Raw genomic sequence first — 14,177 nt, 5'->3', positions numbered from 1 at the left:
TCCGGCAGGCGGCGAAACAAGTTTATTATAGCTCGTAGGTGTAGCAGCTCGCATCACCATAAATGAAGACAAATTTGCATTTTGTTTTCTTAAAAACCAGGCAATTAACTGTGGTAAGTGTTATACTAAACGAAGAAGACTCAACATGCGATCATTCTGCAAAATTTGAGCAAGAAGGGTGCAGTGGTGAGCGCAATATCTTTTTTTCGAACAGGCTCTGCGAAATATTCAGGACCCTACAAGAAAGGCTGGCGGCTCTCTCGCTCGTTTAGATTTAGAAAGAGGATTTTAAGTCTGGCTGTAAGCGTTTAACTCACAGCCAAAAGGTTCGAGCAAAACTTACGCAAAATGCACGAGAACTGGAGTTAGAAAACGCCAAAATAAACAAAAATTTAGTAACGAAAGCCTACAGTTCGGACTGAATCTGGATACCAAAATAACCCCTCCACCCCTCCAATATTGATTGCATAGTGTTCAATCAATATTGCATGGTGCTCCGATACACTAAGATATCAAGTTGCCTTTACATGTTGGAGCGTTAGAGCATTATTCGGAGCAATTCCTGACACCATTCACAAAAGTGAATTAGCAGGTGATATTTTTAAATCGAAACTGAAACCTGTTCAGGCACCGCGGCCGTAGTGTCACCACTATCGCTGTTTACAGACATGGCGTCGTGTTGTGGTGCGTGCGTGTCTCTGTGGTAATGCAGTCGTCGTTTAGTGACTTTTTCTTGTGCTACGTCGTGATGTCGCTTTTATATTGCGCTCATTAACGAAGGAGGAACACGGTGTGCACAGTGTGCGCCACTCCACAGCGGCCCCCTTGTCCGGGAAGGACCGTTGGCCCAAACCAAAGCCCCCCACCCAGTCAGCCCGGGTAGGGGGGGGTGCCGGGGTCAATGTACCGAACGATGCTGGGTTGTTGAGTACATGAACGCTCTGGGGCGTGGTACCTACGGGTGCCAAGTCCCCTTCCCATCTGACAACGGCACGAAGGAGGAACTTCTGGGCCGGATATGATGCGTCATACGCGAGGAACTAATTCAACGGCAACCTACAGCAACACAACCTCGGGGATCCCTTTGTTTGATTTGCGGACGGACGTGATTCGTAGTCTTGGAAGATACCGTCTTCAAATGCTTCCGCACAACAGTAAACAGCAGTGCCGAGGTTCCTTCTCCACAACGCGCTCTGTGGCCAGGAGAAATGCTTTGCGGGCACATCGGGAAGTCGGCACATTGCCCCGAGACCAACGGACGCCCGGCAATCGGCAGCGCGGCACATCGCCACAAGACGGACGGACGCGTGTTTTTCGTGCCAAAGGTAGGTAGCCGTGCATGCTATCCTTCTTACGTTGCGCGTTATCATTGCTCTATGCATTGTTTCCCTGGAAATTGAACAACGTGGTACCGAATGCGGTTGCAGTGGCGTTGAATCTGCTTGCGTTTGTGGAGATTAGTCGCTACTAATACATAGCGCTGGTAGTGAGATAATACGTGCGCACTACCACTCGTAAAATTTTCCCAGCATTAGACGCAAAAATATTCCGCCGGCAAGATGATCTCCGTGCATTTTAAATTTGCGGTTTGTATTAAATGCTGTATTGACTCGTAACGAAGCCGAAACCTCGGTATGAATACGTCTGAGCTACAGCGCTAAAAAAAAATATCTGCAGCCACCGCGGGGCGGGGTTCGGGGAACCGGGAGTCGATACTGTACGTTGCATTTAGAAGTGTTTGTTTTGCGGCGCATTTTGTTTGTACGGAGCCGCGATAAACGTGCACGCTTGCACTTTTAATTATCGGCGTTTAAGGAATAGATTTAAAAGGTTATTTGTGTAGCATGACAAGGAAGTTGATTGCTGATGTATATATTGAGAGGACTTCATATTACAATATTCTCGGCGGATTTATGCAGTTACAGAAAATGCTTCTCTGTAATTACGTTTTTGCCGATTTCATTTTCACTGAAAAGGGCTGTTAAACCCAGGTAGTTTGTACAGGACTGCAAGAAAACTGTGCCTGAAATACACAGCTGTGTTCTCGTTCTATTTGCGTAGTAGTTTTTTGTTCATTTTACAAGAAGTCTCGGACAAATGCTATGGCAAGTTGTTGGCTTGTGAGCCTGAGTGGTGGTTTGCAGTGGTTATCGGCGGAACACTGTTTAACAGTTGCCATTTCTTTCTTAATAAATGTATGCACTGATTTGTACAAGCATTATTTTTTTATTATTATTATTATTAGAGAGACTGTGTTTGAATGTGAAAATTTCGATTCTGTGCAACAGGTCCAAAGGCATTTCATAATACTGTCAATATGGAAGATGCAATAATGTTCCAATTGCATATTTTATATCAAATCGTTTTTTTAAATATGGGACATGTTGGCTTCGAATGGGCAGTAAGCTTCCTGCACTGCATGTGTGCCCATGCCTTGAAGGTACACCTGAGCTTGAGATTATTAGTTGCCTAATGTGTGCACTACGTAGATTGTGGAAGACGTCTGTTGCTTTCTTTATGTGGCGATGGGTTCATCCAGAAACCATTTACATGCATTTCGCTTGTTCTTAGAGTGAAATAATGACTGCAAATCTGCAGATTACTGGCAGGAATTATAAAGCACCTGCTCTACTTCCTCTGATAGTAGTGTCGTGAATTTGAATTTTCACCTGCATGGAGCGAGAAAGTGGGCAGAGTTGTGTGATTTAGAACTTGTCGCACATTATATGTGTGGTTAGGCATTATGTATGTGGTCAAGCATGCTTAGAATTAAACCACCACTTGACGTGGTTGCTTAGTGGCTATAGTGTTGGGCTGCTAAGCACGAGGCCGCGGGATGAAATCCCGGCTACGGCGGCCACATTTCGGTGGGGGGAAAATGTAGAAAACACCCGTGCACTTAGATTTAGGTGCCCGTTAAAAGAACCTCAGGGGGTCCAAATTATTCCCGAGTCCCCCACTACGGTGTGCTTGATAATCAGATGCTGGTTGTACCATGTAAAAACCCCATAATTGTTTTTTGAATTAAACCGCTTTAAATCCAAGGCAGGTCAGCTGGAATTGCCTTGGCATAACACATCACTACTGCCACACTCAGAGAAAGCATGCTGTAGCTGGTACTACTTTGTCGGACGTAAACAGACCTGTGGAAAGCATAAATACTGAAAAAAAACTGCAAATTTCCGAAAAGTTCAAGAAATTCAACATGCATAATACCAAAGGTGGCTTAGGAGATTCTTTGAACTGTCACTGTGAATAAAAATTTATTGTACATTTATTACACTTCAGGTAACGCCTCAATAACTTCAGAAACACATTTCCTTCCTGAAATCTCATACTGTGGAGTAGCTACTTTAATGTGTCAGTAGGTGCACCTCATTAGTGGGATCAGTAGGGGTCCTTTCTGTCTGTATTTGCTCATAATAAACATATCAGCTGATTGGTAGATAACGCACAAGTGCTAAAATAGTCCTTCTGTTTGTCACAGTGTCATCTCTTATTCAGTGTAACAGTTGTCTGTGTGAAACTATCCTTTTGTATCGAATAACCACTAAATTGACTAGCATCTGTTGTGTCACTCGACATAGTTTCAGAGCCCGTTCTGTATTTCTGTACTTTCAGAAAACCTGTTTTTTTTCAGCCTCTTCCTCTGCAGATGATGCTAATGATTAATATCTGTGAGCAGCACTGACCTATGGCTGAGTGAAGAGACATATAAGTAGGTAAGTCTAGGCTTTGTTGTTAAATCATTTTGTCATTATCATAGTCGTAAAATAGATTTCTGGAATTTCAGTGTGACGTCTCGTGTGGTCGGGCTGAATGAATGGCAACTGTGATGCATAAAGGGAAGTAAGGCATGTTGTTGGGCTAGTCGGTTCATAGATTCAGCAAAAATTTATAAACTGCGCAAAAAAGACACAACCTGAACAGAAACGTGTGTGAGCTTTAATGTTTCTGTTCATGGCTTGTCTTCACGCAGTTTAAAAATTTTCCTGAAACAAGAGAACAGGCACAAGTACTGATTTGTAATGAAAAACTTACTGAATGCACAGAATATATCTACCATGAAAATTGAAATGCAACCAATTCTGAAACTACTTGAAAATGCTTCATTTCCAGGTTTAGCTGCACTTGTAACAGTCTAATTTAGACTCCAAAACATGCACTTGAGACTACTTCATGCTTAGAAACCAGCTACAGTGCGATTACATGTTGCATATCCATGTCATTATGCGTAACAAATATTCATTCCTGTTCTCATTTCAATTTATGCTATAACTGAGTAAACTCAAGAAATAAAATTCATACGCTTTTGTCAGTAACTTCCATCTGTTATGTGTGCCTCATTGTCCTGTACAGTAAATATTATGTATGCTTTTCCAAGAGTCAATGAAATTGTTACTTATTGCAAAGCTAGAAGTAGGTGTGGCTCACACTATTTTTTGCTGTTGTTGCTTTGAGTGTTACATATGGCTGTACATTGTCCCGTGGCATTGTCAGTCTCTTGACTATTCGGTGATATCTCAAATAAATGCTAGACTATTGATAGGTGTAGTATAAATGAAGGTTTCACTGGCAGGCACATAGAAATTTAATGCTTTCTGAGGCATAAAATGCCTGTGCACCTACACCTGCAATCTTTCATTGTGTTTTGCATCAGAAGTGGACCACAATAAGATATTCCTCTTATTGTGTTCAACTTGGTGCCAAGGTGCCATGAATTTATACCAGCCAGTCCAAATATAATTTTTTTTGTTAATGTAATCTTTGACACATGTGAAGAGACAACTAAATTGTGGTCACATCACAACTTTTTTAGAAGAAACACTGATCGCTTATGATAATGCCAAAAGCAATGAAGAAAACCAGCTGTATTGTCTGGCATGCTCACAGAAGGCACTACAGGTACAAGTGTTTGACCTGAAATAACATCTTTTTTGTAGACAAAGTTATGCCGTCCTGGCACACATCTTTGGCTGTTGCTATACAATATATTGTTACAATTAATTTGTTTCGCTTTGAGATTTTTCAGGAACCTGGTGCTATTAAACAGTGGACCACAATTGCATTTATTAAAGGGCAGCTAAATGGCTACCATACCCATTTTTACATTGTTTTTGGGCTGTCTCGCTCTGTCATTAACATTCCCTAGTTTCGCTAGCCATTTAGCAGCTCTTGTAATAAATGCACATGCACTCCACTGTTTAGTAGCGCCAGGTTTCTGAAAAATGCAAAAACCAAAAAAGGAGAAGCTTAGAGGTACACTGGATAACAAAAGTCATAGACAAGTGTGTCAGTGTGGTTTCAATAAGCTGATCAAAATGAACGGATGGTATATATCGATAAACACTTGTAACTGTAGTGCCACCTTTCCACATGCCTGTCAATCTATCGGGTTTTCTTTGTGGTTTTCGACATGACTCTAAGACGATGGCATTCCTTATTTCTGGGGTTTTACGTGCCAAAACCAGTTCTGATTATGAGGCACGCCGTAGTGGAGGGCTCCGGATTAATTTTGACCACCTAGGGTTCTTTAACGTGCACTACAACGCAAGCACACGGGCATTTTTGCACCAAATGAAGTTTAGTTGACAGTTAGCGTTAGTCCTGTTTTGATTGTTTTCTTGTCCCATTGTGCTGCTTCATTGTGCCATCAAGGTGAATGAACTTGCAGAAATCAAGTTGTTGATACTAGAGCATACCATAGTTCTGCTACACTTTTACTGCACAGAGCAGAAAAAAGCCAAGGGAAAATGTACATGTGCAATGTTAAACAAAGAAGACACAGACAAAACAATTATGTGTACCTGTCACATAAAGAACAAAAATAGGCAATACTATACTACTACCTACTCATACATACAAACTGGCAGAAAGCAAACTGATCACATATTCGAATGGGCCTCGAATTGCTAACTCAACAAACCAGGAAGCACACACAACATTTGATATGTTTCTTCATTGTCCTTGCAAAGCTTCCAGTTAAATCATGTGCAGCTTGCTTAACATTCTGTTTTTATAAGGTTTTTCATGGTGCCAATCAACTGTGCTTCTGTAATTTACCTTGGTGGGGGAAACAGCTTTAGCTACTTTCACAGTGTGGTCTTAGTTCATTAGGGAAACCATTTTCTCTGTGCTTTAAACAGTCATTGCAAATATTGTTACCACTGCATGTCGAGTTTGAAAAGGTTAGCCATCTCAAAGTTTATACCTAAGATCATTCATACAGCCCCTGTGGAAACATTGCTGTAGAAGTCACATAGACAGCCTAGTACTTTTATTCAGCTCAGATAACAGCAGAATTCTGCCCTACTTATGAGAGTTCTTCCCTGGCTTACAGAAGGGGCCTTCTTCCAAAGTAATTTCTTGGACCCTTTACGTTTGCACAAATGTGTAAAATCAGTTGCCGACGGAAGCTGGCATTTCAGTGAAAAGACATTTGTGAGGTGCAATAGTCTACTATTTAATTAGATGTCTAATTTGTATTGTTTCCTTTTTGCAATAGATAAGCAATTCAGTTGGGCTGAGCCACACGTCAAGTCTTATGCGGAGATGGCTTGATAAGGACATATTTATAGCTGTGTGTAGTTGTGTTGATGATGGAAATTTTTAAAGATAACTCTTGGTTTTATTTGATTTTTGTTGCAGTCATAAAAATTTCGTCTAGTCTAGGAAGCATGGTGCACTATTTAGGTGTTCTACTATAACAAGAACCGTGCTGCTGTTGATTGCAATAATTAGAATAGGTAACTCGAAAATTCAGTTTCTATGGAACCATTAGAAGAATTACCTAGCCTTGTAGGACTTGGCTATAGTTTGTGCTGAATAATTGAGACAATAGTGTTGGACAGAGTTCATTAAGGAACATTACAGGGATTTCGTTAACAATGGAGTTTAGTGCTACTCCTAGCTTGCTGTTATGCAGCGTGGAAATGTAATTGTATTGAATGCAGTGGTTCTTGTGAGCTTCGGGTAACCACATTTTGAGAGAATTGTGCCTTTTAAAAGTGTACAATGTAATGTTTACTTTTCTAACATAAAGAATAGCTTGGTTATGATAATCTTGCTGCCAAATGTGTGGTAACTAAAAGCGTGCCTGCTGCTGCCACAAAAATGCAGCATCCTGGAAGCTTTTGCTTGTATGAACTTAGTGTGCTGCATTTACCAAGCATGCACAATACAAAAAAACTTCTTCAGCGCTTGGCATTAACATCATGTTATTTGATGACAGCCATGAAGAAGCGTTCATTCAGCAATATCTTGCCTATAGCCTAACTACCAAACAAAGTAGCCTTGCAAGGAAGAAATTGTCTTTGTATGGGTAGCAGTCATTTACTAATGTTTACATCATATTAGCTGTCACAGTTTGTTCCATCTTACTGCCATATACTCGAGCTTCCCTATTTCTGTGTGGGTTAAAGGCAGCACCTAACAATTAATCCCTATTTATTAATTTGCATCACAGCTGTGAGCAGCATCATAGGTGCTGTCAACATGCCATAAATGTTCACAAGCTTAGGGAGGTTACAATAAAAGCAAAAGGATAATACAAGCTTAACTGCCCATTATCATATCTGCATTTGTTTTTATGTTCAGTCGTGAAGGCAGATATATGCAGCTTGGATATACTTAGTGACTTCTCACAGTAAGACTCAGCATCACATTTTCAGTAGTTACAGATGTGACTTGCCCAACTTTTTTTCTTACTAACATCCACGGGATGCACTCAGTATGACTTGAAACAAGTGAGCTGTGGAATTCATCTTGAGGTGTTGCATAATTTGAGTTGGCGGTGCATATTGGGGGCTTGTGAAAATATTGAAGAGCTTACTATAATTTAGTACAGCTCTTGTGTGATTCTGTACTTTACAAGAAAATATTTTATGTAAACTGCAAATGTATCCATGTTGTTCTTACAATGCCACATAGTAATTGTGTTTATCATTTATTAAAATAAAACATGGAGCTAACTGGTAGCATTCCATTGTGCTGCCACACCACTAGAGAAAACAGCAGAAAATTAAGAACCATAGGATGCGTGCTTAACTGCCAACTAAATTTTGATAGAAAACTTTCTGCTGCATATACACACCACCGTTCCAACCTTTCAAAATTTCTCTGCATGAGTACAGAAAATAGCACATGACAGAAGTGTAATTGATGGAAACAGTATTAACAATGCAGTGTCATGCTCTTAAAAAAACATGAGTTTCCTAGCACAAAAATAAATGCAAGGGGGGTAGCGTCGACGCCACCACTATTTCAGAGGTTACCCAGTCCTTGAGTGTGTATGTAATCTGTCCACGAAAATGGGTAAACACCCACAATCACTCCAAAATTGTAAGGTGAGTACACAGTAACCTTCACAGAACTCGGATGTTCTCTTCGCCTTGTGTTGACACAGCACCCTGTTTGACCCATGTACGGAGTCACGAAAAGCACACGACTCTTTATGAGCTACTATTAGATGGCAGAGACCGAACATATTGTGTGTTTGCTACACAAAATCTTCCAGAGCCAGCAGTACTGTTTGCTCTAATCTCAACTGCAGCATATGTTCAGGTAATCTTATTTGTCAAAACATGTCTAATTCATATTTCACTGCACCTGTCTTTAAACCGTGGGAAATGCTGTTATTATTGGGTATGAAAGCCACATTTTTGTTTCACTATGTTGATCTGTATTTCTGCCTTCGACTTGAATTTTAGTGACCTCATCATCATCTCAATGCACTCCAAGGCCACTTACGCTACCTGGATACCAGCTTGCATTCTTCATAAGCTATGCACTCATTTTATGAAGGCTCTCAGTCTGCTTACCTTGAACAGGTAGACAGACTGAGAGACAGGCAGAATGATGCCTGTTGTCGACGCCAAAAAAAGGCAAGGCACTGAGGCATCATACAAAGTTTCAGCACTCGCCTCCAGCTTGGATTAGAGCGGATGACTATACAGTGTGACTGTAACTAGCCTTTTCCTTTCTGAGCACTTTCAATTTCTTTATAAATCTAACTGCCAGTAACTCTTGTTTTTACACCCACAAACAGTCTCCCACAAATTCCATTTGCTGCAAGAATATGTTTATTAGAAACAAACGAGCATAACAGATTGCTTTGTTTTATTTTTAGATGCTTCCTTAGGCTTCTCTACATTGAAGATGTATTGCAGGTCAGCTTATCAAAAAAAACATATGGTGTTTGAACAGTAAAACACAATGACATTGATTGGAAATGATGCATTGTGAGCAGCACAGAAAATCAAGGACTAAGGAAACAACATAAAATTGTTGCTGTCTAAACTAGAGGTTTATTTAGAAAGCCTTGGTGAAATATGACGGCCTAGATATAAATGAAGAAAATTTCTTAAAGGGCCCCTAAACATAACATCTGACATAGTTGATATTTCAAAGAAATGTGCGCATGATGTAGACAATGCCATAACCATAGTCCGGTAAATGCGGCAGTGCTATGTGCCTGCGGGAATGCCACAAATTTAAAAAAAATTATGTACTGCTCTCCTGGCCTTTCTGGCACTGCCTCCGTGCATCACACTGTCAACAGGGTGCTCCAGGTGACCTCAGCGTGAGGAGTAAAAGCTGTCAACCAGTCAATCGAGGAACGACAGGGCCAACATGACGAGAGCCAATTTTGTGTTCTGAAAATGCCGGAGGGGGGCCACCCATTGTGCAACACTGAAGCTTTTCTGAAGGTTCCATTTAGCTATCTTCATCGGGAAAGTGATTAGGGGCATACAATGGAGGAACCTTACTTCTGCTGTGCAATGCAATTCGTAGCTTTAGCTGCACTTTATAGTGTAGTATGAGGGCACGTGTAATGAGTGTAGCGAAGGAGTGAGAAACAGTGATGGCTTATCAGTGGTTTATGAAATGCCCTTACTTGTGCTATTACTGGAGCGCTGTCAAAAAATTCTCACAGCTTACGTTCATGTACACTACAGTTCTCGCTTATAACAATCGCCGATATAACGAACTATTGGTTTAAAATGGCCGCATTTTATTGCATTTCTGATTTTCTGACCATGCCTGTTCAAGCTGCGTCCACATATAATGAAGATATTCAATAGCACCGTACTGTTAAAACAAACATGTCAAATCCGATCGCAGTAAAAGGAGGGTGCACACCAAGTTCTGAAGTTTGCAATTGCGACGGGACTTGGCGCATCCTCTGCTCCAGTTTAGTCATGACGAAGATATAACTGCAAAGATGAGCGAGTGCTGCACGTGTATTTCAGAAGCCACAAGGAAATTCACTCTTTTTCAACCATGCAAGGGTAATCATGCTTTCAAGGCATTTCTTCAGTGTGCTTCAGAACGAGGCCGTGCAGTGTATAATGGTGGTGGCCTTTGGAGACTGGCGCACATGCTCTCTGAGGTCACGTGTGCTCTGTTCTCAGTGTGACACTGCTTGTAATCTCGGAGGCTACGATGGCACTCGTTCTTGCACTGTTCTCTGTGTGGTACTGCGCTTATTTGAACCTATTTTTTGCTTTGTCCATCAATTCCCTTATTGCAAGGTTAAACTGTATAAAATATGACTGCTTGCTGCCCACAAGATGGGGAAACTTTATTAGTTTAGTAACACTTGCATGGTATTGTTATCCTTTACAGAAAGGTTAATTTCGTGGTAAGAGTGGGTTTAACCCGATTTTTATAACGCTTGTTCGAGGTGCAGAAATGGGAAATTATGGGGTTTTATCAGAAATGAAAGGACCTAACCTATACAATATTGTTTTATGCAAGTGTGTTTTAGTGTTACGATTACTTGTCAGAGAAAAATATACTTTCTATCTGTTGCAGGTACAGATTGGTGTAGGATTTGTGATGCCACTCAACAAGTGGCATTACATACTAAAGTGTACCTCTGAAGCCAAGTGCGCATTAGGTCTGGCACAGCACCTGTGGACACCAACACAAGCTGGGGAAAGAAGCCAGACTGGGCAGGCCTGCCGGACTATCTCTGGTGCATCTGGGAAGCTTCTGGCAAGACCAGAGAAAGTGGCTGCTGTGAAGAGTAAGTGAACATTCACCTCATTTAAGAAACTTGACTGTATATCTGAAAGTTATCTGGATGAGTTAACGTTGATGTACACACAATGAAAAGTAATGCCAAAGAAAGAATGATGCGAGTGCCTATACATGTGTCTTTTTCTTAAGCCGTATATATGCACTGTCAAAGCAGCATAGGATATTTTCGAGATATTGGTTTCTTGCGAAAGTTGTCCGCAGTTTCCCCTATAATCGGTTTCAATGACAAGCAATCAAGAAAGTCAGGTGGCTACATGTGCCTTATTTGAGCATAAAAATGAGGAAAAAATTACTACACAAAGAAAACACCTCCCACATTAGTGGCATGTACGCTATGACATGGATAGTTAAGCATGACCTGTGTGAAGCTTCCTATAAATTTTCATGCCTGTCATCAGTGCCCTAAAAAACCAAGGTGCTGGGCATTATGCAGAGTTCTAGAACTCGCGGCCAGCCTGGATTAGAACGGATGACAACATAGTGTGGCTGTAACGCCTTGTTTTTCTGCGCAGTTTCAATTGTTTTATGAATGAAGTGCCGGTAACTCTTGTACTGCCATCTTGTCTGCTGCAAATACCGTTAGCTGCTAAAATGGTTTTTAGGAACAAACGAGCATAAGAGATTGCTCTGTATTTTAAGATGCTTCCTTAGGTTTTTTTACGTTGAAGTTGTAGGCTAGCTTAGCAAGGAAGCTATATGGGGTTTTAAAAGAACACTAAAACATTGTTTGCCATCATTGCAGCTAAATAAAGCATGGAAACCAGCCATGACTACGGCTTGTACATAAAAAAATTTTATGCCTACATGGCTAATGCTAAAGTTACGACCCACTTCCTCGCCTACTGCATGAGATACAGGCTGCTAGCAACAGGCTAACGGTAGCAGATGACAGAGCTAGCACCTTGCAGGTCTCCTGCATGCGTTAGAGACATCTTAGGTTAGCAGCGCGACGATCTACATGGAAGCGAGAAAAGGGATAGGAAAGAGCGCTGACTTACAATTTTATTGCGCACATAACCAAGGTTTAAATACCACGCGAAGGCTCAAAAGGAAAAACAGAAAGCACGTGTTCAGGACTCAGCTTCCAACATACAATATGCAATCGTGATTAAATATTGCACTTCCTTATCACACAGTGACAATGAAGGGGCACTGACACAACACTCTCCAGATTTGTGAATTTTGAGCCCTTGACGTGAGCTTGAGTGACGTGAGCCCTAAAAATTTTTAGGAACAACCAGCTGTGCTGTATGTATAAACCCAGAGCTTGCAAAGCTCTTTTACCTTTTAACTCAGCCCATTCAAAGCTCATCAAGCAAGGAATCGTTAGCCTATGCTTCACTAATACCTTTTCAAAGTCCTGTCACCACTTAATGGGAACCAGTTTCAGGAAACAGGCCCGGAGACTTGAGCAATCGGGCTACCCGGGCAGTCTGCTGACGTAGTAGCCGGAAGCTTGCAAAAGCAAGAAAAAGCTAGCCAACCCAGATTCTGCCACTTCCAGGAAGAGAGTCACCGTCATCCCTTACATCCACACGTCCCATAATCTCAAGAAAGTTGGTCGGCGTGCTGGTGTTGATGTTGTGTTTTCGGCACCACATAAGCTGGCTCTCTTATGCAGGCAGGTCAACTGTAATCCTAAAGAAAGAAAAAATTGCTACAGAACCAACCATAACAACCGTTTTGTCACGTGCGCTGTAGGTGTTGCTTACAACATTCCTCTATCCTGCGGCCGCAAATACATTGGTCAGACGGGACGCTGTCTCAATGAACGATTAAAGAAGCATAATAATGATGTTTTCGACTCCGTTTCTGGTCATCTCAGTATTCACTGCAGAGACCACCGTTGCAAACCCTTATTTGATAGCACACAAATTGTCAGTCACAACAAAAACAAACATACTAGAGAAATTATTGAAGCGCTCGAAATTCACAAATCTGGGGAGTGCTGCGTCAGTACCCCTTCATTGTCACTGTGTGATAAAGAAATGCAATATTTAACCACATGATTCGCATATCATATGTTGGAAGCTGAGTCCTGAACATGTGCTACCTTTCTGTTTTTTCTTTTGTACCTTAGCGTGGTATTTAAACCTTGGTTATGTGCGCAATAAAATTGTTGTAAGTCAGTGCTCTTTCCTATCCCTTCTCTCGCTTCCATGTAGATCGTCGCGCTGCTAACCTAAGATGAAACTTTATCAACACTCCCCCGTTCAGCCACCCTTGCATTAGAGTCTAGCCAAGTCGTGGCTCTCGAAATCTGACAGAAATTTGGGTGCTTGAAGAGCAGACAAATTATGTGAAATTGGACGCAATAAGTCCTTCTGACGGGGCTTCGAATGCAGCTGCCGTATGACTTAACTTTGCAGTAAAGCCAACTTCCTGATGAGAAGAGGCGTGGCTTTGGCAAACACCTACTAAAATCCCATGCAACTCAGCAAAACAGTGTGATGCATGTGTGTGCATTCTCACTGCAAATAAAGCTGCTCTGCCATGTGCGCTGGGTAGCATATTTGTGTGTAATATATGCGGCATTGTATTATTTGAAACTTGTTAAATCTTTTGCAGCAGATTTCCTTCATTCACTTATTACTACAAATGGTTTCAAAAACAATTTAATTCTATATTTATTGCACTCTTCTTTTAGACTGCCTGGAGAAGTACATCTGGGAACATCCGATGGGGCCACCAGCACCACCTTCAGAGCACCGCCTTGCTTCTGTAAGGAAGCACCTTTGGAGCTTCACAGAAGCGGGTGCGAGGGCAAGCGAGTGTGGAAGACGTGAATCGCCTTAACCTATTGCATTTTTTCAATAAAGTGTGAAGATATGGAACATATTATGGTGCTATATATTGATTCCTTATGGCATGAAAATGTAGCGGCATACCTGGCCACATGTAGATACAGACTGCACACTTTGCAAGACTCAAGCACGCATGAAGATAGCCCATCGCGAGCTTCCCAAGTGCAATGGCTGCTCCTACCATTCATTACACAACTTGCATTTGACCTGATGTGCCCACTGTTATACCCAGCATCCCACCCAGCGTGCCACCGTCGCCCAGAATTCCGCCCATCGCCCGCCATTCTACCCAGCACCCAGCATGCCCATTACCATAATCCACCGTGATGA

The 14,177-nt window shown here is 41.6% G+C and overlaps 1 protein-coding gene across 5 annotated transcripts; it reads left to right on the top strand.

Annotated features, from left to right (window-relative positions):
• The first annotated feature begins 492 nt into the window (after positions 1–492).
• Positions 493–13,881, top strand: LOC119463647 (uncharacterized). Of its 5 annotated transcripts, none has more exons than XR_007467240.1 (4): positions 493–1,325; positions 3,622–3,718; positions 10,816–11,029; positions 13,691–13,881. XR_007467240.1 is itself a non-coding variant. In XM_037724473.2 (3 exons), exons 1-3 carry the CDS (start codon positions 1,209–1,211, stop codon positions 13,837–13,839), a joined length of 480 nt encoding a protein of 159 aa, XP_037580401.1. In that variant the 5' UTR covers positions 498–1,208; the 3' UTR covers positions 13,840–13,881. The 5 variants fall into 5 exon arrangements, 1 of the variants encoding a protein (XP_037580401.1); XR_005194375.2 differs by having other exon boundaries at positions 498–1,325; positions 3,622–3,722; XR_005194376.2 differs by having other exon boundaries at positions 499–1,325; positions 3,641–3,722.
• Positions 13,882–14,177: the final 296 nt, after the last annotated feature.

This window comes from Dermacentor silvarum, chromosome 1 (genome assembly GCF_013339745.2).
Source record: "Dermacentor silvarum isolate Dsil-2018 chromosome 1, BIME_Dsil_1.4, whole genome shotgun sequence".
In the NCBI taxonomy this organism is placed as follows: Eukaryota; Metazoa; Arthropoda; class Arachnida; order Ixodida; family Ixodidae; genus Dermacentor; species Dermacentor silvarum.
This window is presented reverse-complemented; position numbering and strand designations above follow the sequence as displayed.

Bases quoted from the DNA above. Each gene is read 5' to 3' on its own strand.
- LOC119463647 (XM_037724473.2), top strand. From the start codon at position 1,209: ATGCTTTGCGGGCACATCGGGAAGTCGGCACATTGCCCCGAGACCAAC. The intron at 1,326-10,815 runs GTAGGTAGCCGT...TATCTGTTGCAG, and splicing joins GCGTGTTTTTCGTGCCAAAG to GTACAGATTGGTGTAGGATT. The intron at 11,030-13,690 runs GTAAGTGAACAT...CTCTTCTTTTAG, and splicing joins GAAAGTGGCTGCTGTGAAGA to ACTGCCTGGAGAAGTACATC.